An 18,447-nucleotide genomic window follows, 5' to 3' on the forward strand; every position below is an offset into this window, starting at 1 on the left:
TTGTAAAATGGGGTTGATAAATGTACTTATCTCACAGGTTGATGCTTCTTAAACTCTTGCTTGTGTGAAAATCACCTGGAGGGCTTGTAAGATACAGTTTACTGGGCCCCCACAACCCAAGATTCAGCCTTTGTTTGGGGTGGTGGTGGTGGTGGTGGGGTCTAAGATTCTGCTTTTCTAGTAAGTCCATGGCCTCAGCTGCCATTGTGGTCTGGGGACTGCATTCAAAGAAGCTGCTTTGTGCCATCACCACAGAGCCTGGCTCTGGTGAGGGCTCAGAAGCACTCCCCTGCTCACATAGAGCCCTGTAGGGTACGGTACTGTCTGCCGGGGCTCCAGGCTGCAGCCAGGGCACTTCTATGACCTCTTCTGGGCCCCCGGGAAGCCATTGCACTTCTCTGGAGGTGTTATTTCCCCTTCTGTGAAATGGGTCAGTAAAGTCTTGTTTTTTCTTATCCCAGGCAGCAACTGAGGGACATGTGTCCAAACCCTCTGATGTGGGGTGATTCTGGTTGGGGTGGTGGAGAAGGCTATGAGGTGCCTCAGGCTGTGCCTCAGGCTGCGCTGGCATCTTCCTCCTCACCCACTTGGGGCAGGCACATAGGGGCAGGCACATGACTCTCCAGGGATTCCCGACTTAGTCAGGCCTGGCTCTTCTTTTGACAGAGCTTTGAGGGACTTTTCGCAACAAAAGAAGAAAAAGGCTGTTTGATTTTCATTTTTTGGATCTTTTTATTTATTAGCTTATTAAAAATTTCAATGAAGTACCATTGTTAATTTTTTGACAGCATAGGGTTTCTCCTTTCAGGTGTGGTCACCATAGCCCTCCCATCACCAAAGCACCCACAGTCCACTGTGCTCCCCACAGTCCACTGTCCTCCCCCACAGTCCACTGTGCTCCCCCACAGTCCACTGTCCTTCCCCACAGGCCACTGCGCTCCCCCACAGTCCACGGTCCTCCCCCACAGTCCACTGTGCTCCCCCACAGTCCACTGTCCTTCCCCACAGTCCACTGTGCTCCCCACAGTCCACTGTCCTTCCCCACAGGCCACTGTGCTCCCCACAGTCCACTGTCCTTCCCCACAGGCCACTGTGCTCCCCCACAGGCCACTGTCCTTCCCCACAGGCCACTGTGCTCTCCCCACCCTGTTCTCACCCCTCCCACCCCCTCCTCCGCTTCTGGATACCTCAGATCTATGGTCAGCTCAAAACAAAACAAAGCAAAACAGTTTAATTCACTTTCTTGCTTTGTCTTTACTTCTCAGTTCCTGATTTGTACTCATTTCTGTTTTTCACTAGACACATCAGCTAGCTCTGTGGCAGGCAGGGGCCTCTTCCTTGCCTATTCCATGACTGGGTTGAAGCGGGGAGAAAGAGAGGAGAGTAGCTGGGTGTTCAAGGCTTTGAGCTAACGCCGCACTTGGAAACATTCCCACTGGCCTGTGAGCTCAGGGACTGACTTCAAAGCTCTGGGGCCCTGGGGTTTCTTTCCCTCATCAGAAAAAGGGGGGACTTAGAGGACTCTCTCAGAGGGAGGTTGGGAGGATTCAGTGGGAGCTGGTAGTGGGGTGCCCAGCATGGTGCCTGGTGCCACAGGGGTTTAGGGAGGGTTGGCTTTCCTGGAGAAGAGTTCGTGTCCTGGCCCAGATGTGCTCAAGTTGAGCACACGACCAAGTGTAGTGTAAGGGATGCGTGTGTCTAGCACAGATGCCTGAAGGGAAGGGCAGTTCTGTGGACCAGGGTGGCGTAGGTTTATTAGATTTTAACTCACTTTGTTGAACCATTTGAAGCTGTATCCCTGCTCGATGAGAAAGAGTGCCCTGATCGATTAGCATTGTCTACTGTGGGTGCACGAGAGGGGAACTGGGGCAGGTTTGCCACTTATGTTCTACTCCTGGTCTAGTGGAAAGGCCTTTTTCTAGTACTTATAGAATCACATTTATTATTTTATTTTCATCACCATCACCATCATTATTTTGTTAGGAAAGAGCAGAGGAGAGAAATCAAATTTATGCAGAGTTGCCCAAAATATAAATTCTGCTGGGATTGTAACTAACACTCTGGATTGTAACTAACACTCCTTCTACAGATATCTCCCAGAAATTGTTTTTCTTTTGGGGTGTGAGATGATAATGGGTGGAAATCAGGAAGGGAGAGGGAGATGAGTTGGTACAGAAGCTGAGTTTGGCTGTGACATCTGGAAGGTTCCTCAGGTTAGGACCCCATCCCTGCACCATGGGGATGGGAAAGCAGTGATGGCAAAGGATCCATCACTGGGGAGGGCTCTGGCTGGGCCCTTCATGAAGGTGGGAGGCAAAGGAGTGAATCTCATGGGAAGGAAGTTTGATCTCACTGTTCAAATCTCAACCCTCCCCTCTTCCAGGCAGAGTGCAACCACAGCAGCCAATCAGGGACCTCTGGGGAGAAAGGGCAACTTGAATTATCTGGTCCTGTGCGCTGATATTGACGAGGGTTTACATTGAGCTCAGTGCCTTGGGACTATCATTCAGGTAGTCCTCTCTACCCTCCTGTGAGGTCGGCTACTGGGATCCTGTTGACAGAGGAGTGGATCAAGCATCTTATCCGAGATCTAATGATCTGTCAGTGGCAGAGCTACGGGTTGGTCCTAGGGAGTCCTATTTTAGGGCCCACTCCTGGAGCCTTTCTATTTTATAGCTTCTCCAACACCTTCATTGATCTTAGTTGTCTGGCTAATTGAGTGCTGTTGGGTGACTTCTGGAAGGGTCACTTTACCTGTAGGGTTACTTTGCCTCCAACTTCTTTCTTGGAGTTCTGGGACTACTTACTGGATGCCATTCTATTCTCCCTACTTCATAGATAAGCATGGCAAGGAGAGAATGGAAGCGAGGTCTAGGCTTCCAGTTCCTCTGCCTGGGATTGACTGGGGAACCGTTTATGAAAAAAATTTGGTTACATTGCATATTTTCATAGGTGTTGGTTTTAGAGTCAGCGTTTAAGGAGAAAGTTACAGTTGTGAAGATCCCTTACGGAGGGGCTGGCTTGGAGACCCACCCACTGGCTCTTGCTGAGAGCACTACTTGGGGTGGGAGAGGCATCTGCGTAGGAGCCATTTTGTCTGCAAAATAGATTTCTTGAAGCACTAGACCAACCTCCTCATGGTGAGGTGCTCCAGTGAGGGGGGCTGTGGCTGGAGACTGAAGAGGGGGAGCATGGGGCCCTAGCCCCAGGGCGTTGCCCGCTTGCTCTTGAGGAATCAGGCAGGTGGTCTTACCTGTGCCTTGTTAGTTTGTTCTCTTTTTGACAAGTGGCGAGGGAATTGTGAGCTCAATCAGTGATTTTTGTGGTGGGAACCTGTCCCAGGATCGTCGCCCCTCCGAGGGTCTGATCTTGGCGCTGAGGGGGTCGGCGTTGGGGCTCTTGGGGAGCATTATCTCTTGCTGCAGTAAACCTTCACTTTTCCATGCCGTCACTCCCCATCCCCACCCTCTGTCCAGAACCCTTCCCACCTGAGAGGAACCTGGTGGTTGGGTTTGTTTGCGTTTCACCCTGCCTTGAAGCCTGATGCCAGAGATGGTCATGGGCTCTGTTTCAGAGTACATTTGTAAAACTAGAAAAATGGTGCAAAGGAATAGGTACCTTTTCTGGGAATTCATAGCCCTGCATCTGGACACTCTTCTCGTTGGACAGATTGTGGGCTAAATATCATGTCCTCTCTCCTCCCTCCTCTGCCGGACCCTTTGTTTGGTGCACAACCTGCACACCTGTACACTGTGGTCCTCCCGGCTTTACGTTTTTGCTTCCTGAGTTTGCTTGGTACTGAGTCAGGAGCAGTGCGCTCTGTTTCTGACTTGATAATGAGAGTCTGGGCGCTTGGTGTATCCTTTATCTTCCTTGTTCTCGCCTGGGCTGAGTAAGAGGGTTTTCCTAAGGATGAGCTGAGGTGAGCCCCTTGCCTGAGTCTCCACCTTTGTTGGTGCGGGATACCTCCAGGGAGTGGGTCTGACACTCCTGAAGGGCAGGATGGTCCATGGGGCCAAAGACAGCAAACCACAGAGAGGTCCCTTAAGACCTTGGAAAGACCAGCCAGAGGTGGGGCCAGCTGAGAAACTCCCCAAATAAAAGCCATTAGTCTAATAGTTCTTAAACTTTTTTTTTTGGGGGGGGGATTTCTAGATCTTTTTTGTTGAAAACTTTGAATTTCTCCATCCAGCCGGTGTCGGGCCACCCTCCTCCTCTTCCCACCTCAGAATGCCTGTCCCACCCAGAAACCAAGCCTTGACTCCTCCCAGGAGCTCCAAAGTGGCAGGTGTTTGCATATTCTCCTTCCATGATGGCTCAAGCCAGATCTTAGAAAGGGAAGGATTTGGCTTTGGGGGGGGGGGTTAAGCTCTAGTTCAATGACTTGGGAGGTCACCCTTCTAAGCTACAAAGAGCCTTGAGTGGCCCCAAGTGCTTGTCCGGATACCTGGAGTCCACTAACGACGAAGGGAGAGCTCGGCCTGTCTTACAGTCCTGATGCACGTGGTTGGCGAGGCTTAGGGACCCACAGGGACCTTGTTGAAGGTGTCCAGCAGAGCGGCAGCAGCCCCTGAACAGAAGCAGTGTGTGCGTAGTGCTTAATATAATAATAGCAAGCAATTATATATGTGCACACACACCTATATGAGTAACGAAATGTGAAGGGCTGGTTTTCAGGTGTGGCAATGAAAGCTGTTAACAACTGCTCCTTTCATGCATGGCTTGCTTCTGATCGCTTTAAGCATTATCCCGCCTGTGTTTCAGAGGTTGTCTGGATGGAATCAGCTTAGCGAGTAATATCAATTTTGTCTGACGCGAGGTCTTGATTCATATTTACTAAGCTGCATATTTGAAAACCCACCCCAGCTGTAACTAGCTAAGTAAAACAATGGTTTTGGTCCCAGCCCAGATTGCCTCTGCATTTCATTGTCTTGATTCCTAGTTTCTACTCTCAAGATGCAGACTTGGAAAAGAGCGAGGGCTTCGTTAGCATTCCTTGGCTGGTGGCTCACTGACGTGGCTGTCCCTCTTAGGTGCACTGTTTCTGAAAGTTAAAAGGAAAGACATTCTGTGAGGTTCTGGTGGGGTGGTAAGACTAGGGGTCTCTGACAAATGGGGCATTGCCATATAGACCAGGACTTGTTCGTTCTGAGTGCTGGTCCAGCCATGGCACCAAATCCATCCGAGTGTGTGGGCCACTGTTCCAGCAGATGGCAGCTGTCACCCCACTGAATCCTCCTAAACACCCCATGACTTAGATACCATTATTATCTCCATGATGGAGATGGAAGAACTGAAACCCACGTGTTAAATAATTTGCCCAGGATTATTCGGCTGATGAGAGGTAGAGTCAGGATTTGAACTAGGGTTTTGACCATACGCCAGCTGCTTGCCCCTCTCACCGCTTGGCGGCTCAGCTGCTCAACCGTGCACCTTCTGCCAGTTGGGGTTGCTGTGTCCAGGCCCTAGTTGCTTGGGTTCTGTGCCTCAGTGTACCGTGGTTTCGGGTGCAGCCTTCGAGACAGGCAGTCCTGGGTGTCAGCCCAAATTCGGCATGGACTCGTTGTACTGTTAGACCTTGGGCACATCGCTGCACCTCGTGAGAGTCTGTTGACGAGGGTGAAACGCAGTGGTGCCTGGGAGGCACTTGGCACAACCCGGCCCAGTGTGCCCCTGTGGACACAGACGCTGCAGAGAACTGGGTGGTACGTGGTGGCTTCGGCCTGCATATGTGTGGAACTTCAGAGGCCGTTAAATGTGAAAAATACTGTGTGTGCACATTTTTGGCTTAAACAAAGTTCCATTTTACAAAGTCCATAACCCAGCTTTAATATTATTACATGTCCCAGACTGGGATTAATTCCAGGACAAGTGCTTTATTGTACTGTATAGAGTTTCTCTCGAGTTCGCCTAGTGCCTGGCTTCCATCTCCACCAGCCGAGTCTCACAGAGTCAGGTATCGGATGGTGGGGTCACCCCAGCCCTGCCCAGCTTTATTCTGTGGGCTCTGGGATGGAGTAAGAGGCCATTTTCTTTCTGCTCTCTCTAGCCTGTGACTGCTGACCACTGGAGAGTTGAACTTGGCATGTCCTGATGTTTGTATGTCTCAGTGTGGGGATGATCTTGTGGGTTTCATGGAACAGTGGAGTGAGCCTTCAGATTTCAGTGGTGATCAACTGAGCACTTGGTAGGAGAATGGTGTCTGCAGGATCAGGGAGCCATCTGAGACTTTACTCTGTTCCCCCAGTGATAAATGACTCCATCTTTGGAGTGTCAGCCCAAATTCGGCATGGAGACTCTTTGCACTGTCAGACCTCGGACACATCACTGCGCTTTGTGAGAGGTTCTGGGTTATGGATTTTGTAAAATGGAACTTTGTTTAAGGCAAAAATGTGCACACACAGACTCCATCTTTGAAAACTGATTATAGATAACAATGGTCTATAGAGCTGTGTAGAGAATGATCCTGATACTGCATCTGGTTCAAGGCATTGCTGTGATCGATTAGCGATGTCTGCCAGGGGCACAAGAATGGGGGTAACCATAACTGATACAGCACTTATTTGCTATTCATGTTGTATTCTGATTATTTTACATCTCTGTGAAACCAACAAAGGCCTTTTTGTAGGCGTAACTCCCACACCCTGACCAAGGGCCCTTGCAAATATTCCTTCTTCCTTGCCTTGTGCCCCACTCTGTGACCTGTTTTTATAGCTTCCAAACTCACAGGCTCATCTCTGTCTTCTCTTTCAGTTGAAGAGGGGGAGGCCTCGGACTTCTCGCTGGCCTGGGATTCCTCCGTGACAGCATCAGGTAAATGCTTAGGGGCTGGTGGGAGAGTTGTAGGGCTCCTGGGGGCTGCCCAGGAGCTTAGAAAGCCACCCAACTGGTTATGGAAATTATATTCTTTGTGTCACATTCCTGTCTCCAGTCCAGACTACCCTGTGCAACACGATTTTTATATCAGTTCCATATGGCCAATAAAATCTATTACATTCAGAGACTAATATGCTCTTATTCTCCCGAGGCCACGTTTCCTTCTTGTGGGCACATTCAGATCGGCCACCATACCCCCTCGGACAGGCTTTGAAGCTTCTGCCTTGGGCGTCACTGCACATTCATTCCAGTCTAATTGCATAAAAGCACGTTAATAGGATATTTAAAGTCCAATCGAAATCAGAATTCCTGTATTTCCCTTCTGGAAAGGGGCTGCTTTGTACTTTCAAGCTGGAGGGACCGAGCTCACACCTCCAGGGGGTAATAGGAGAATAACAGATGTGTGGGGGTAGGTGGGGCCTTGGGCGTCACTTGGAGTTGGGGGTTCTGGATTCTCAGTTCATCTCTGTTCTTACATAGTGCCTTCTCTGTGCCTCAGATTCTCCAGCTGCAAAATGAGGTGGATGAATGAGTTTTTTCTAACTCTAGAGTTCTATAGTTTGGAAGTTAGAGTACTCTTTCCATGGCACTTGGGGGTGGAACTGGTTTCAAGTCCTGGCAGTTCTTGAGTGAAGGACATGGCCCTCCTGTTTGCTCTGCATCCAGCCAGCACTTCTTGTGCAGTGGGACCCTAGCAGGTGCCAAGTTCTCCTTTTCTTGTCTCCTGTCCCAGGATGCTGATCAGCTGGCTCTGGATTCTTGGGAGAAGTCAGTCTAGTCTCACAGACTTGTGGGCCTGTGGAGACCTGTGAGGGGGTCATTTAGTCCAACTTCTCTTCCTCTTTTAGATGTGGAAACTGAGGCAAGGAGAAAGGTTTGCTCGGGTCAGAATTTAAAAAAAAATGTGATGTTAGGTCACCACGAACATTTAACACCTGAGCAGTTACACATCTAATTTGTGATTTTATGGACATTTATGACTTAAGATGATGCTAAAGTCATTTAAGTGATAGTATATAAAGCTTAGATTTAGCGAAAATCATGAAGATGGTTCACCAATGACTATATCTGGGAAATCCTGGTATAGGTTGGACAGAAGGGGGCCAGAGAGCCAGCCCTCGAACCCACGTCCCTGGACTCCTGGGCCAGTGCTCTTTCCAGCAGGATCTGGATGCTGCTGGGAGAGTTCAAAGGTTTGTCCAGGTTTGCGTGCTGTTGTGACTGCAGATGCCTGACTCTTGGTGATAAGGTTTCCCTCCATGGGGAGGGGACTTGTTGGAAGCCAGAGTGGGGGCACACTCAACTTCTTGGGAAGACAGTTGGGGTTAGGACAAGCCTTGGAGTCTGCACTGGGTAGAGTGGGGGATGGGATTCATAGTTCCTGTTGCTGTCTGTGCAGGGGAGATGTGCCCTCCATAGTGAGACTCTAAAGCTCTGTTCTCATCGAGGCATACTGACAGATATGGGGGTGCATGTGCTCAGGTTTGTTGCCAGCCTTTCAACCTGGTGTTGTCCACACAAGTTCCTCACTCCTAGCTGCTTCCCCAGTGATGCCAGAGGCAGTGAGGACAGGCGGAGACAGCAGAGGGTACAAGGAGGGCACTGGTGATGGTCGTGGGGGACGGAGAGCCCTGTGCAGGGGGTCAAGCGCCCCCGCTGCATCCCTAAAATGGTGAGGTGTCTCCTACACTGTAGGAGGCGAGGGTGATGCCATGGGGCTGTGTGGGAGCCCTGCAGGTCTGCTGCTCTTGGGGTCCATAGTGGGGTGGCCATCCTTAGGGCCTCTCTGGGGCTCTCCAGAGTGGTGGAGGTTTTGGGTTTTGCCACTTCCCAGCCAGGAGCTGAGCATGCTCCACACACAGTGCAGGAAGGGGTGCTTGACTCTAGGAGGCCCCTCCGGCCCTTGGGGTGCCAGTCAGCTTTGGATTGTCTGCTGGGAGATGGGCAAAGGGAGGGCAAAGCATCCAGGCATGGGATTATCCATAACCAGGGAATGGATTGTTTTGTTTTCTTTGGCCCGTTTCTGGTGCTTTTTTATAGTGCATGCCTGTGATAAATTTTCCTTCCCAATTTTGCTGGGCTTGGGCTATTAAAGTCAGCTTGTATTCCCTGAGTGTGGGGCCTGGGAGATGGCGTGAGTCCTGGGTGGCAGGGTGAAGGCAGTTTGGGAGGCAGCCCTGACGTGGATGATGGCACATTTCTGGAGTGCTTGATCGGTGGGTGCCAGGCACGGAGCAGACACTTTACTACAGTATCTCATGGAACCGCCATGACAGCCCCGCGAGGTGGGTGCTGTTTCCAGCAGCAAGTCTATCTCCGTGGACTGGTTTAGGGGCAGCCATCTGGTGGAGGACGGTGCCAAAGAAGATTATGGGGGAGCAAAGCCTCCTCTTGGCACTGCTACTGAGAACTACCATCCTCATTGGGTGGGTGAGGGAAGGAGGCTTGGAGTGGTGAGTAGTGTGTCCACCGCCCCAGCTTGTGAGCCGTAGAACAGGAACTTGAACCCACATCCCTCTGTTGTGTGAGCTTGTGGTATAACCGCCTCACTGCCTGGCATTGGCAGTGGATAGCAGAGCACAGACAGGAAGGTGTGGCATTGAGGGGAATGGTAACACATGGTGGTCACTGAGAGGCTTGGCTCCTCAGACCAAAGGAATGCAGGGTGGGTTGAGGGCATTTTACCAGGAGGAGAGGGGTGCTTTAAGATGCAGTAGCCCAGCCAACCTGGGGTATAAGCTTTTCACCCCATCCCTCCCCTTGCCTGCTTTGCTCCAGTTCTGGGAGCATGATAGAGAACTCCAATAAAGAAGCAGAAGGCACGCAACATCCTCTGTGCTCACCCTGGCCTCCCCTGGCCTCCCTTGCCCCGGGGGACCCTGGGCCACCACCCCCAGGAACACCCTGACCTGCTCTGTCTGTGACCCTGAGTGTTGCCCCTGACAGTGATGGAAAGCATGGTCTGCCTGGCAGCGAGGGGAGCAAGTGATCAGCCCACAGCAGTATTGTGGCCTGGCCAGGGGTGGGGAGGGAGTGCAGGCCCACTCTCGCCTCTGTTGGTGGATACAGGGCTGCCAACGGAGGGACACTACATGATAAGTTGGGGTGCCTCTTATGTGTGGGGTTTTAAGTTCTCCCATTGGATCCTCATTTTTCTTATCCATAAAGTGGGAGATGAGGAAGCAATAAATACCTCATGAGGTAATTTGAGTGGGAGAATTTCTTAACTTGTTTTGAGCCAAGGATGCCTTTGAGCATCCGATGGAAGTGTCTTCCAAACACACAGAACATTTTGCATGTGATTTCAAGGGACTGCGTGGATTATCCCCAACCTCATCTTCTCCCCACCATGCCAGGTCCTAAGTTTTTGACCATCTAAGAAATGTGAAAGTCCTTTGGGTATGTTCCACTCGGGTCACAAGTGCCCACCTGAGGCGGGGTGGTGGCCCAGGTGAGTGGGCAGGTAAGCTATATCTCAGGCCTTGCTACAAAGCAGGTATCCTTGGGCCTCCCCTGGTGGCGCAGCGGTTGAGCGCTGGGCTGCGAGGCTGCCCGCAGCCTCTGCAGTGCTGGTTCGTTTCCCGGCTGCCGGCGAGGGTCCCACCAAAAAAAAAAAAATTGCAGCTGTCCTTCAGTGCCAGGCACCTGGGCCTGGATTGCCAGATGGTCTGAGTTTTTAAGAAGCCAGAAAACAGAATTTTTATATGAAATGGAAAGATTAAAAAAAAAATCACATTTTTTTTTTTAAAGTAGCTTTATTGACATGTAATCTCCACATCATACAATTCATTCTTGAAAGGGTACAGCTTAATGGACATTAGTATATTCAGAATCATGTGCCACCATTGCTGTGATCAACTTAGAGAACATTTTCATGATATCAAAAAGAAATTTTGTACTCCAAAGGTATCATCTTCTATCCTCCCATAATCAATGAACAGCCACTGCCTCTATAGATTTGCCTGTTCTAGAAATTTCATGTAAATGGAGCCATGTAGTATGTGGGCTTTGTTGATGAGCTTCATGCATTTCACCTAATCTTTCCTAGATTTTCCATGTATCAGGTTTTCATTCCTTTTAAAGGCTGAATAATATTCCACCACATGAATATGGAATTTTATTTGTCCATTCATCAGTTAGTGGAATTTGGGTTTCCATCTTTTGGCTATTGTGAATAGTGCTGTATGAACTTTGTAAACCTGTTTTGGTTGAACACTTGCTTTCAATTTTGGGGGCATATCCCTAGAGGTAGAATTGCTGGGTCATATGGTAACTCTGTTTAATCTTTTGAAGAAATGCCAAACTTTCCCACAGCAGCTGCACTATTTCTTATTCCTACCAGCAATGAGGGTTCCAGTTTCTCCATATCTTACTAATATTTGTCATTTTAAAAAAAGATTTATTTATTTATGCATATAAGAGCTGAGGTGTAGGCCAGAGGTGTAAGGGGGTGAGAGGATTCCCCAGAGACAGAGTGGGGAACAGAACAGGTAGATTGACTGAAATACACTGCTGAGGGGAGCAGTGGGCGAGACAGGAGAGGTCTGCTGCTCCATGTGGGTCACCTCCCTGGCTGGAGATTGAACTCATGCTGCAGTAGCTGCAGATAGCTTCATATTGCTGACGCTTAACCCCTTGCACCACCAGAGAGGCCCCAAAATTTGTTATTTTTAATTTAAAATTAAAAAAAAAAAAAGTTAACTTCCCTAGATGTAAAGTAGCATCTCATTTTGGGCAACTCATTTTTTGAAAACATTATTCAGTCCAAAGAAAGTCCTTTTGCTGGCTAGTTTCAGCCTGGCCTTCCATTGGAAGGGTTCCACGTGTGACTTTACCAGTGCGCCACTGCTTGGCTTGGCATTCAGGGCCTCTCTGTTCCCTTGACCCTCCCACCCTTCCTCATTCCTTCCTACCCAGGGATGAGGTCAATTCTACCTTCAGCACTTCCTCTTTTTCCTCAAACCCTTTGGAACAAGACCTCTAAGTGGCAGGTGTTGGGATGTCCCCTAAGTGAGGGAACCAACCCAACCAAACTCCCTTGCTCTCGTCAGCAAGTTTGAATTTGGAGCTGAAGGGGTTCATCTTTGTGTAACTTCTAACCATAGTCTCACTGGACCCTTCCACCTTTTCCAGCTGGGTTTCTTGACAAGTTGGGCTTCCTTCCAACATGGTTGTTCTGGACCAAGTTGAGGAATGTAGTGAGAGGAGGGTCTGGGGACTGGTCAGGAGATGGGAGACAATTAATTTGCTGCAAATGCTCATTTTTTTTTTTTTTTATGGCATGGTGACAGAGACACACTTGTGGTTGGAGAGAAACACTTGATGTGATCAGTTGTTTGTGATGACACAACAGCACGAGCCCTTACAGGGTTTAGGGTTAGGGTTAGTGTTTAGGGTTTCCTCCCATATGACAGGGCTCATTGTTCTGGTTCATGGGGTCATCATTACCATCTGTGAGCCACTTCTAGAAGCCAGTCCTCTTTTTCAGGGCTTTTCACATACAGACATTAAGGCACAGAAGTGCTAGTAACTTGCTTCAAGGTCTCATAGTTGGAAATGGCAGAGCCGGCACTTGAATCCTTGCAGCTTATGCATGAATGTAGCACCTAAAGTGTGAGTGGCACACCTGTGAGAATGTTGGTCCAGGTTCTTCATTTTAGAGGGCACCCAGAGGCTGGGTGAAGGGGGTCAGCTCTGTGCCCAGGTCTGAAAGTCTGCTTTGAGCTGGACCTCCTGGTTGGGTGCCTGGAAGGAGAGGAGTTGCGTGTTTTGAAAGCCTTGTGCACGTTTTCCATTGTCAAAGCCCAGGCCTGGAAAACACTGCACCAGGCTCTCTGTAGGACTCCTGCCTGACCCAGCCTGACCCTGGCCGCCTCTGCCTGGCCACCCTGCTCATGACTGTGCCGGGGTGCTGAGCATGGGTCCCTTTGCAGTGGGAGACTGGTGTCAGCCAGCTATGGACTGTGGGAGCTGCTCAGGTGGGAGATTGGGCAGCATCTGGGTGTCTGGTGTCCTGAGGTCCCTTGGGAAGGTGATGGAAGCCTTGCAATTTTCTCTGAACCTGGTTCTGGGTAAGGAGTGGGATATGGAGAGTAGTCAGTGTCCCCACTCCTGGCAAAGGTGGCAGCCTCCTAACCTCCTGCAGTGCTTTACCCCCAGGTTTTGGCCTGTGAAGGAGACAGAAATGTCAGGGACACCAGGTAGACCTGTCACTGCAGGGTGTCGAGGCCCCTCTATGCAGCCCAGCCTGCACTTCTGAACCTTCTCGAAGCTGCCTCCCCACCCTGCTTGTGTTTATTATTTCATCTACTTCGCAGAAACTCCACCCACAACCTCGAGCTTCTACACACTTACTGTTTACATTGCTCTCAGGCCTTTCCCAGCTCCATCCCTGCATATGGAGCCTCCACCTAGACAGTCCAGGGTGGGTGCTGTGGAGTCCATGGCGCCCCCCTATACCTGAGCTTCGTATAACTGGACCCTCACATCCTTCTGTCTTAACAGCTGTATTGAGGTCATTGTGGGGTGGAGGTTCATGTTCTTAATGGCCCTTCCCCCGGGACATTGGGATTGCTTTTGGTTTGGGGCTCCTATAAATGCTCCGACCAACGTCTTGTGCACGTGGCCTTTTCTCCTTTGCGCCTCCCAGCGCTCTTTTTCTTTCAGTTCTCAAATCCAGGCTGGAGAGACTGTCCCCATCCCTTCGCTTCTCACCTCTCCCCAAGGACCCCTCACCGTGAGTCCTTTCTGAGTGGGCATCTCTGCCTGGGATCATTGGTGGGGCTGTCTGCACCCCTCTCATCATGATACTGTGCCCAATGGAAGTTGCCAGGGTCCTCTGGCTCCCAGCTGGCATGGCTGGTGCTGTCCACCTCTCATGCTGAGCCCCCAACACAGTCATCTTCTCGATGAGGACCCGGGGACGTTTTAAAGGAGAAGAAAAGTCCTAAATAGATGTAGAATTTCCTAGCATTTTAAAGACTTATGAAATGTGTTTTTATATGGGGCCAGCTGGGGAGTTTCTCATTAGCTCGGCTGGGGTGTCTGTGGGGAGTTGAGCTAAGTGGAGCCAGGCAGGCTGGGTAGGAAGCCGCGGTGGCCCCGAGCTCACCGGGGGAGCGTGGCAGGCATGCGCCGGCTGGTCTGCTCTGCGGACCCCCGGCCAGGCCAGCCCCGGCTGCGCCTTTGTTAGAGCTGCTTCCCCGGCACAGGAGGCCTCAGAAACCTTCAGGTGGTGACTGGAGCTGAGAAGTGGTCACTCTGTTACCATGGTGAGCAGCCCACGAGGTAGGGTGTCTGTGCCTCACGTGCATATGGACACGTGCACTTTTGTGTGTGCGTGTGCATGTGTGTGTGTGTGTGTGTGTGTGTGAGAGAGAGAGAGAGAGAGCACCCAGTGGTGCAGCCATAAGTCAGACCCCTCTGCACCCTTCTGTGCGGCATCCAGTGTCCCCGCGGCTGTCAAAGACTCGCTTTCTGAGGGGGATGCGGCCTTCCTTGCCCACACTTTTCTCTGGCTCTGGACTAGCCTGAAGGCCCCTGCTAGGTTGCATGCTACCTCACTTCCTGTGTGTTGTGCTGCTGTGCTACTGTGCACATGTGTGTGCAGAGCTGGTGCATATGTATGTAAGTGTGCCTACATCCAGGGCGCGTGAGAGGGAACGTGTGTGTGTGGTGTCTCTCTTCTGACTTCTTTTGTTCCCCTCTCTGGCCTGGCTGATGGTCTCATATCCATGGAGTGGGGTGGGTCTTGCTGAATCCCCTCTATGTGTGCCCTTGGGCTCCAGAGTCAGGGACTGTGTGTCTCTTGCACCTTACCTGCAGCCTGGTGCCCTGCAGGCGCTCTCCATTATACCAGTGCCCCTTTACTGTGTGGGCACCTGCTCCCAGCCTTGCTGGCTTGGGGCCTGCACCTCAGTGAACCCCATCCGTGTCCTGTTTCTCTTCCCCTGGTGCTGCTGGGTTTTTCAGGGGACATCAGTAATGAGCATTGTAATAGCAGGGAGGGGCTGGTCCTATTTTCTCCAGGCTTGTGTGCTCCCTAAGGACAGGGAGGAGTCTGTTGTGTGGCCTCTCCCTAAGGCCCTAGGACCTCACTGGTGGATGGCGGAAGTCAGCTCTTTGGTGACCTGAAGCCTGGCCATGAGCCAGGGCCACAGTCAGGAATGCTTATGAGTGTGGGCGTGTCAGGTGATAGGACATTGGCCGCGTGACTTTGGGGAGGTTGCCATGTATTGTCCAGCCTTTTGTTGGACAATCCTGGTGTGGTTGCTCAAACTCAAACATGCAGGCAAAAGTGGTGATCTTCAAATGCAGATTCTGACTCCACAGGCCTGAATGGGGCTGAGATTCTGCCTTTCTAACATGTTCCAAGTTGCTGCTTCTGGCCCACAACCACTCTCAAAGGTCTGACGAATTCAGTCCTCTTGCCAGCTCCCCTTGGCCTTGGCTCTTGCTGGGCTCTCTACCTATGGAACTCATCTTTTGAAGCGCAGCCTAAAGGACACCTCCTCCAGGAAGCACACCATGATGACCCTGACATAATTATTGTGCCTTCCTCTGTGCTCCTGAGCCTCTGAGTTTACCTGGCCCTAACTGCCCTTTGCTGGGTTCCGATGCTCCTTCTGCACATGCCCGGTTCTCTTGCTGCTTTTCTTGCTCTGAGGCCATGGCCTTGTTTCATCCTCTGTTCCCACAGCTCAGCCCTGGCTTGGTAGCTGGAAGGTACCTGGCAAATGTTTGCCAAGGTGAATTTCATCTCTGCCTTTTCATCTGTATTTGACTTTGGTACTTCGGGGTCAGATTTCTGTTCACTTTGTTGAGAGTAAAAACTGGGTTTAAAGTCTAGATACTTATTATCTGAGTGACATTGAGTAAATTGCTTCACCTCTCTGCTTCCTGTTTCCTCATCTGAAATGGGGATAATCATCCTTATTCCTAGGGCTGCTGTGAGGGCTCCATGGGGAATCTATGCGGGTTTGCCTTGGGCCCTGTGGTGGATTAGCCATAGCCCCCTAGGTGGGTGCTGGTGCTCCGCACTTCTGCTTTGCTGTTGCTGACACATCGAGGGAAGCTCAGGTGGGAGCTCAGTTCTCAGCCTGAGTCTATGTGGGTGACAGAGAAGGCTCAGCTGGACCCTTCTTCTTCTTCCTGTCTTGACAGGCAGTCTCTAGGCTAATTTGCAGTGGGTGGGGCTCTCTCGAGTCACCCTCACACAGAGTTGGGTGGTACTGTGTCCTCAGGGCCCATACTGACCCTGGTTGGTGGGGCACAGCTTGCTTCCCAGATAGAGAGACCTGGGGTGGGGTAGGATGGGTGGGGGGTGGTGAGGCGGAGCTCCCGAGGCTGTCATGTGATCAGGCTCCTTCCCTGGGTGGGGCTTGCTGCATCCACTGTGCAGCTGCGGGTCAGTGCCCAGTAGGAAATAGCCAAGGTCAGGCCCATTATGTTGCCCGGTTGGTCCTGGCTTCCTGGGCTGGCACTCTGCAGGCCCCAGCTCCTGGGTTGGCTGTGGTCACCTCTCTGTAGCCGGTGTACTGCTGTTTGCTCTGAGCAGCCCACAGGGGTCAGACTGTTGTCATCTCAACTGACATTCCCTTCAAATCCCTGAGTGTGCAGGTAGATATGGGTGCGTGTATTCTTGCACATGTGCATGTATACACACACATACTCCACATATGTATTAGGCTGTACATGGGTAACTGATGCCGATCTGGTTAAAAAAATCATATTTTGCCCACACTGATAACTCTTTTTTTTTTTTCCTTTGTTGTGGTTGATTTTTTTAACTCATGGGTGCTGCTGTGCTTGGTAGTAGCACATCAGACTGATACTGAAGCCATTAAATTGGATACATTTTTGCCTATGCTATCCTACTTCTCTGTGCTAGATGCCTTGTATACTGCTGAATCCTCTTACTATTATTTCAAGCAACTGTAATAACAATAACAAAATAATCACCACTTAGTGAACATTCATTGGTGTCAGGCAGGTGGCTGTGCCCCACATGTATTAGCTCATCTAACCCTCATAACCGCAGGTACGTTAAATGGTAGGAAGTGCGATCATTCCCATCTAACGGATGATCAGTTGAGGCTCAGTGATTCAGAGACACGTGCCGGGTTTCACAGCTAGTTAGGGCCTGAGCAGAGATTTGGACCTTGTTCTGTTCTGTCTGAGTCTAGCACCCACTATCTGTACTTGTGAATTCCCAGTGTCGGGGACTCAGTGGAGATGTAATGAGTCTTTGTGGCATGAGGTGCACGAGGATGCTCTAAGAGCCCCAGTGAGGTCATACAGCGATACCTCTCATGAGAGGACATCAGAGTCAGTGCAGGAATGAGAGGGCTGGTGGGCACAGGCCTGAGTGTGCTTGTCAACAGCCACACACAGACTCACACCCCATTGTCTGCATGCACCCAGCACACACCACACACAGATACATTTGCTTTCAAGCATATCCACCCGCAAACACACACATCCACACCCACCCACAAACACACATGTTCACATACATGCACTTCTCCAGAACACACAACACACACAAACACACACATGTCCCCCATAACACATGCATGTAAACATGCACACACAGAGATGCACACACACACTCATGCATATACGCCCATGCCCTAAGGCTTGCAAATGAGCAGAAAAAGCTTCTGAGATGTCTATCTTTAAGGGTGAGGACCCTGTGCCCCACCCAGACATGTGTTCAGATGTTCAGGAGGTCTCCTTGCTCTCCTTTTCTTTCTTCAGTGTCTTTGTTGTAGCCTCAGATCCCTTAGACATACTTTTTATCCAAAGATTTGCACCCCTGCTGTTGGACCCAGCATTGGGCCGACACGGTGCAGACACAGACCCCAGCGCCCATCTGTCTGCTCGCCTGCCTGGCCTGCTCTGGCCCACGTGCGCCCCCACCCCCAATTTGGACATGACTTCATTTCCACCCTGCACCTGCCACTTTAAGAGCCCAGGGGCCTGGTGGGCCTGTCCCCAGGGTTGGGTTGGGGGAGGCTGGACAGCTGCAGGGTGGGGGGAAGCTTTGTTAGCTCCCAGGGGCCTCTGGGAGCCCGGGTAATGCTGGGGAAACTGAAACAAAGGCCGACAATGGCCTCCTTCCCTCCCTGGGCGGCCTCGAGCTGGGCCTGCCTGGGCGGCCTCTGGGGGCCCCTGTTATTTCCTGTGCTGGCTGCGGGGCTCCTGGCCAGCCGCAAATGGGCAGGAAGCGGGCAGGGCATCTCCTCCCCACCCGCTGGGCCGGCCCTCACAGGCTACATAGCCGCTTCTGTGAGCGGGGCCAGAATGGTGGGCCTGCCCCGGGCCTGCTTGGCCAGTGCCTGCCCTGCTCAGGTCTGCCCAAGCTTCCCAAGAGGGGAAATCTGACCCCCGTCCCCACTGACCTCTCCCCGCTGCAAACCCCAAGTGCTCCCAACCATCTGCACGGGGAGGCTGTGTTTCTGCCACCCGAGCCTCTGCCAGAGTATTTGCCCCACAGAACTGAGGCAAAGGCGAGGCAGGGAGCAATGGGTTGGTTATTAGTTGATTCATCTGGGATTGTGCTAGAAGTAA

General features: G+C 51.2%; 1 protein-coding gene across 5 annotated transcripts in view; it reads left to right on the plus strand.

Moving 5' to 3' along the window:
* The window catches only part of ZNF423 (zinc finger protein 423), a 312,753-nt gene that overhangs the window by 53,813 nt on the left and 240,493 nt on the right, over positions 1–18,447 (plus strand). For all 5 annotated transcript variants that reach the window (XM_054697048.1, XM_054697046.1, XM_054697044.1 and 2 more), the window contains one exon: positions 6,754–6,813. Coding sequence is in view for 1 of the 5 variants with exons in the window: in XM_054697046.1 (XP_054553021.1) it covers positions 6,754–6,813 (60 nt within the window). In the remaining 4 variants the exon portion in view is untranslated. Of the gene's footprint in view, positions 1–6,753; positions 6,814–18,447 lie in introns of those variants that run through there.

Source organism: Talpa occidentalis, unplaced genomic scaffold (assembly GCF_014898055.3).
Source record: "Talpa occidentalis isolate TD23 unplaced genomic scaffold, MPIMG_talOcc4v2.1 talOcc4.17, whole genome shotgun sequence".
NCBI classification, from domain to species: Eukaryota; Metazoa; Chordata; class Mammalia; order Eulipotyphla; family Talpidae; genus Talpa; species Talpa occidentalis.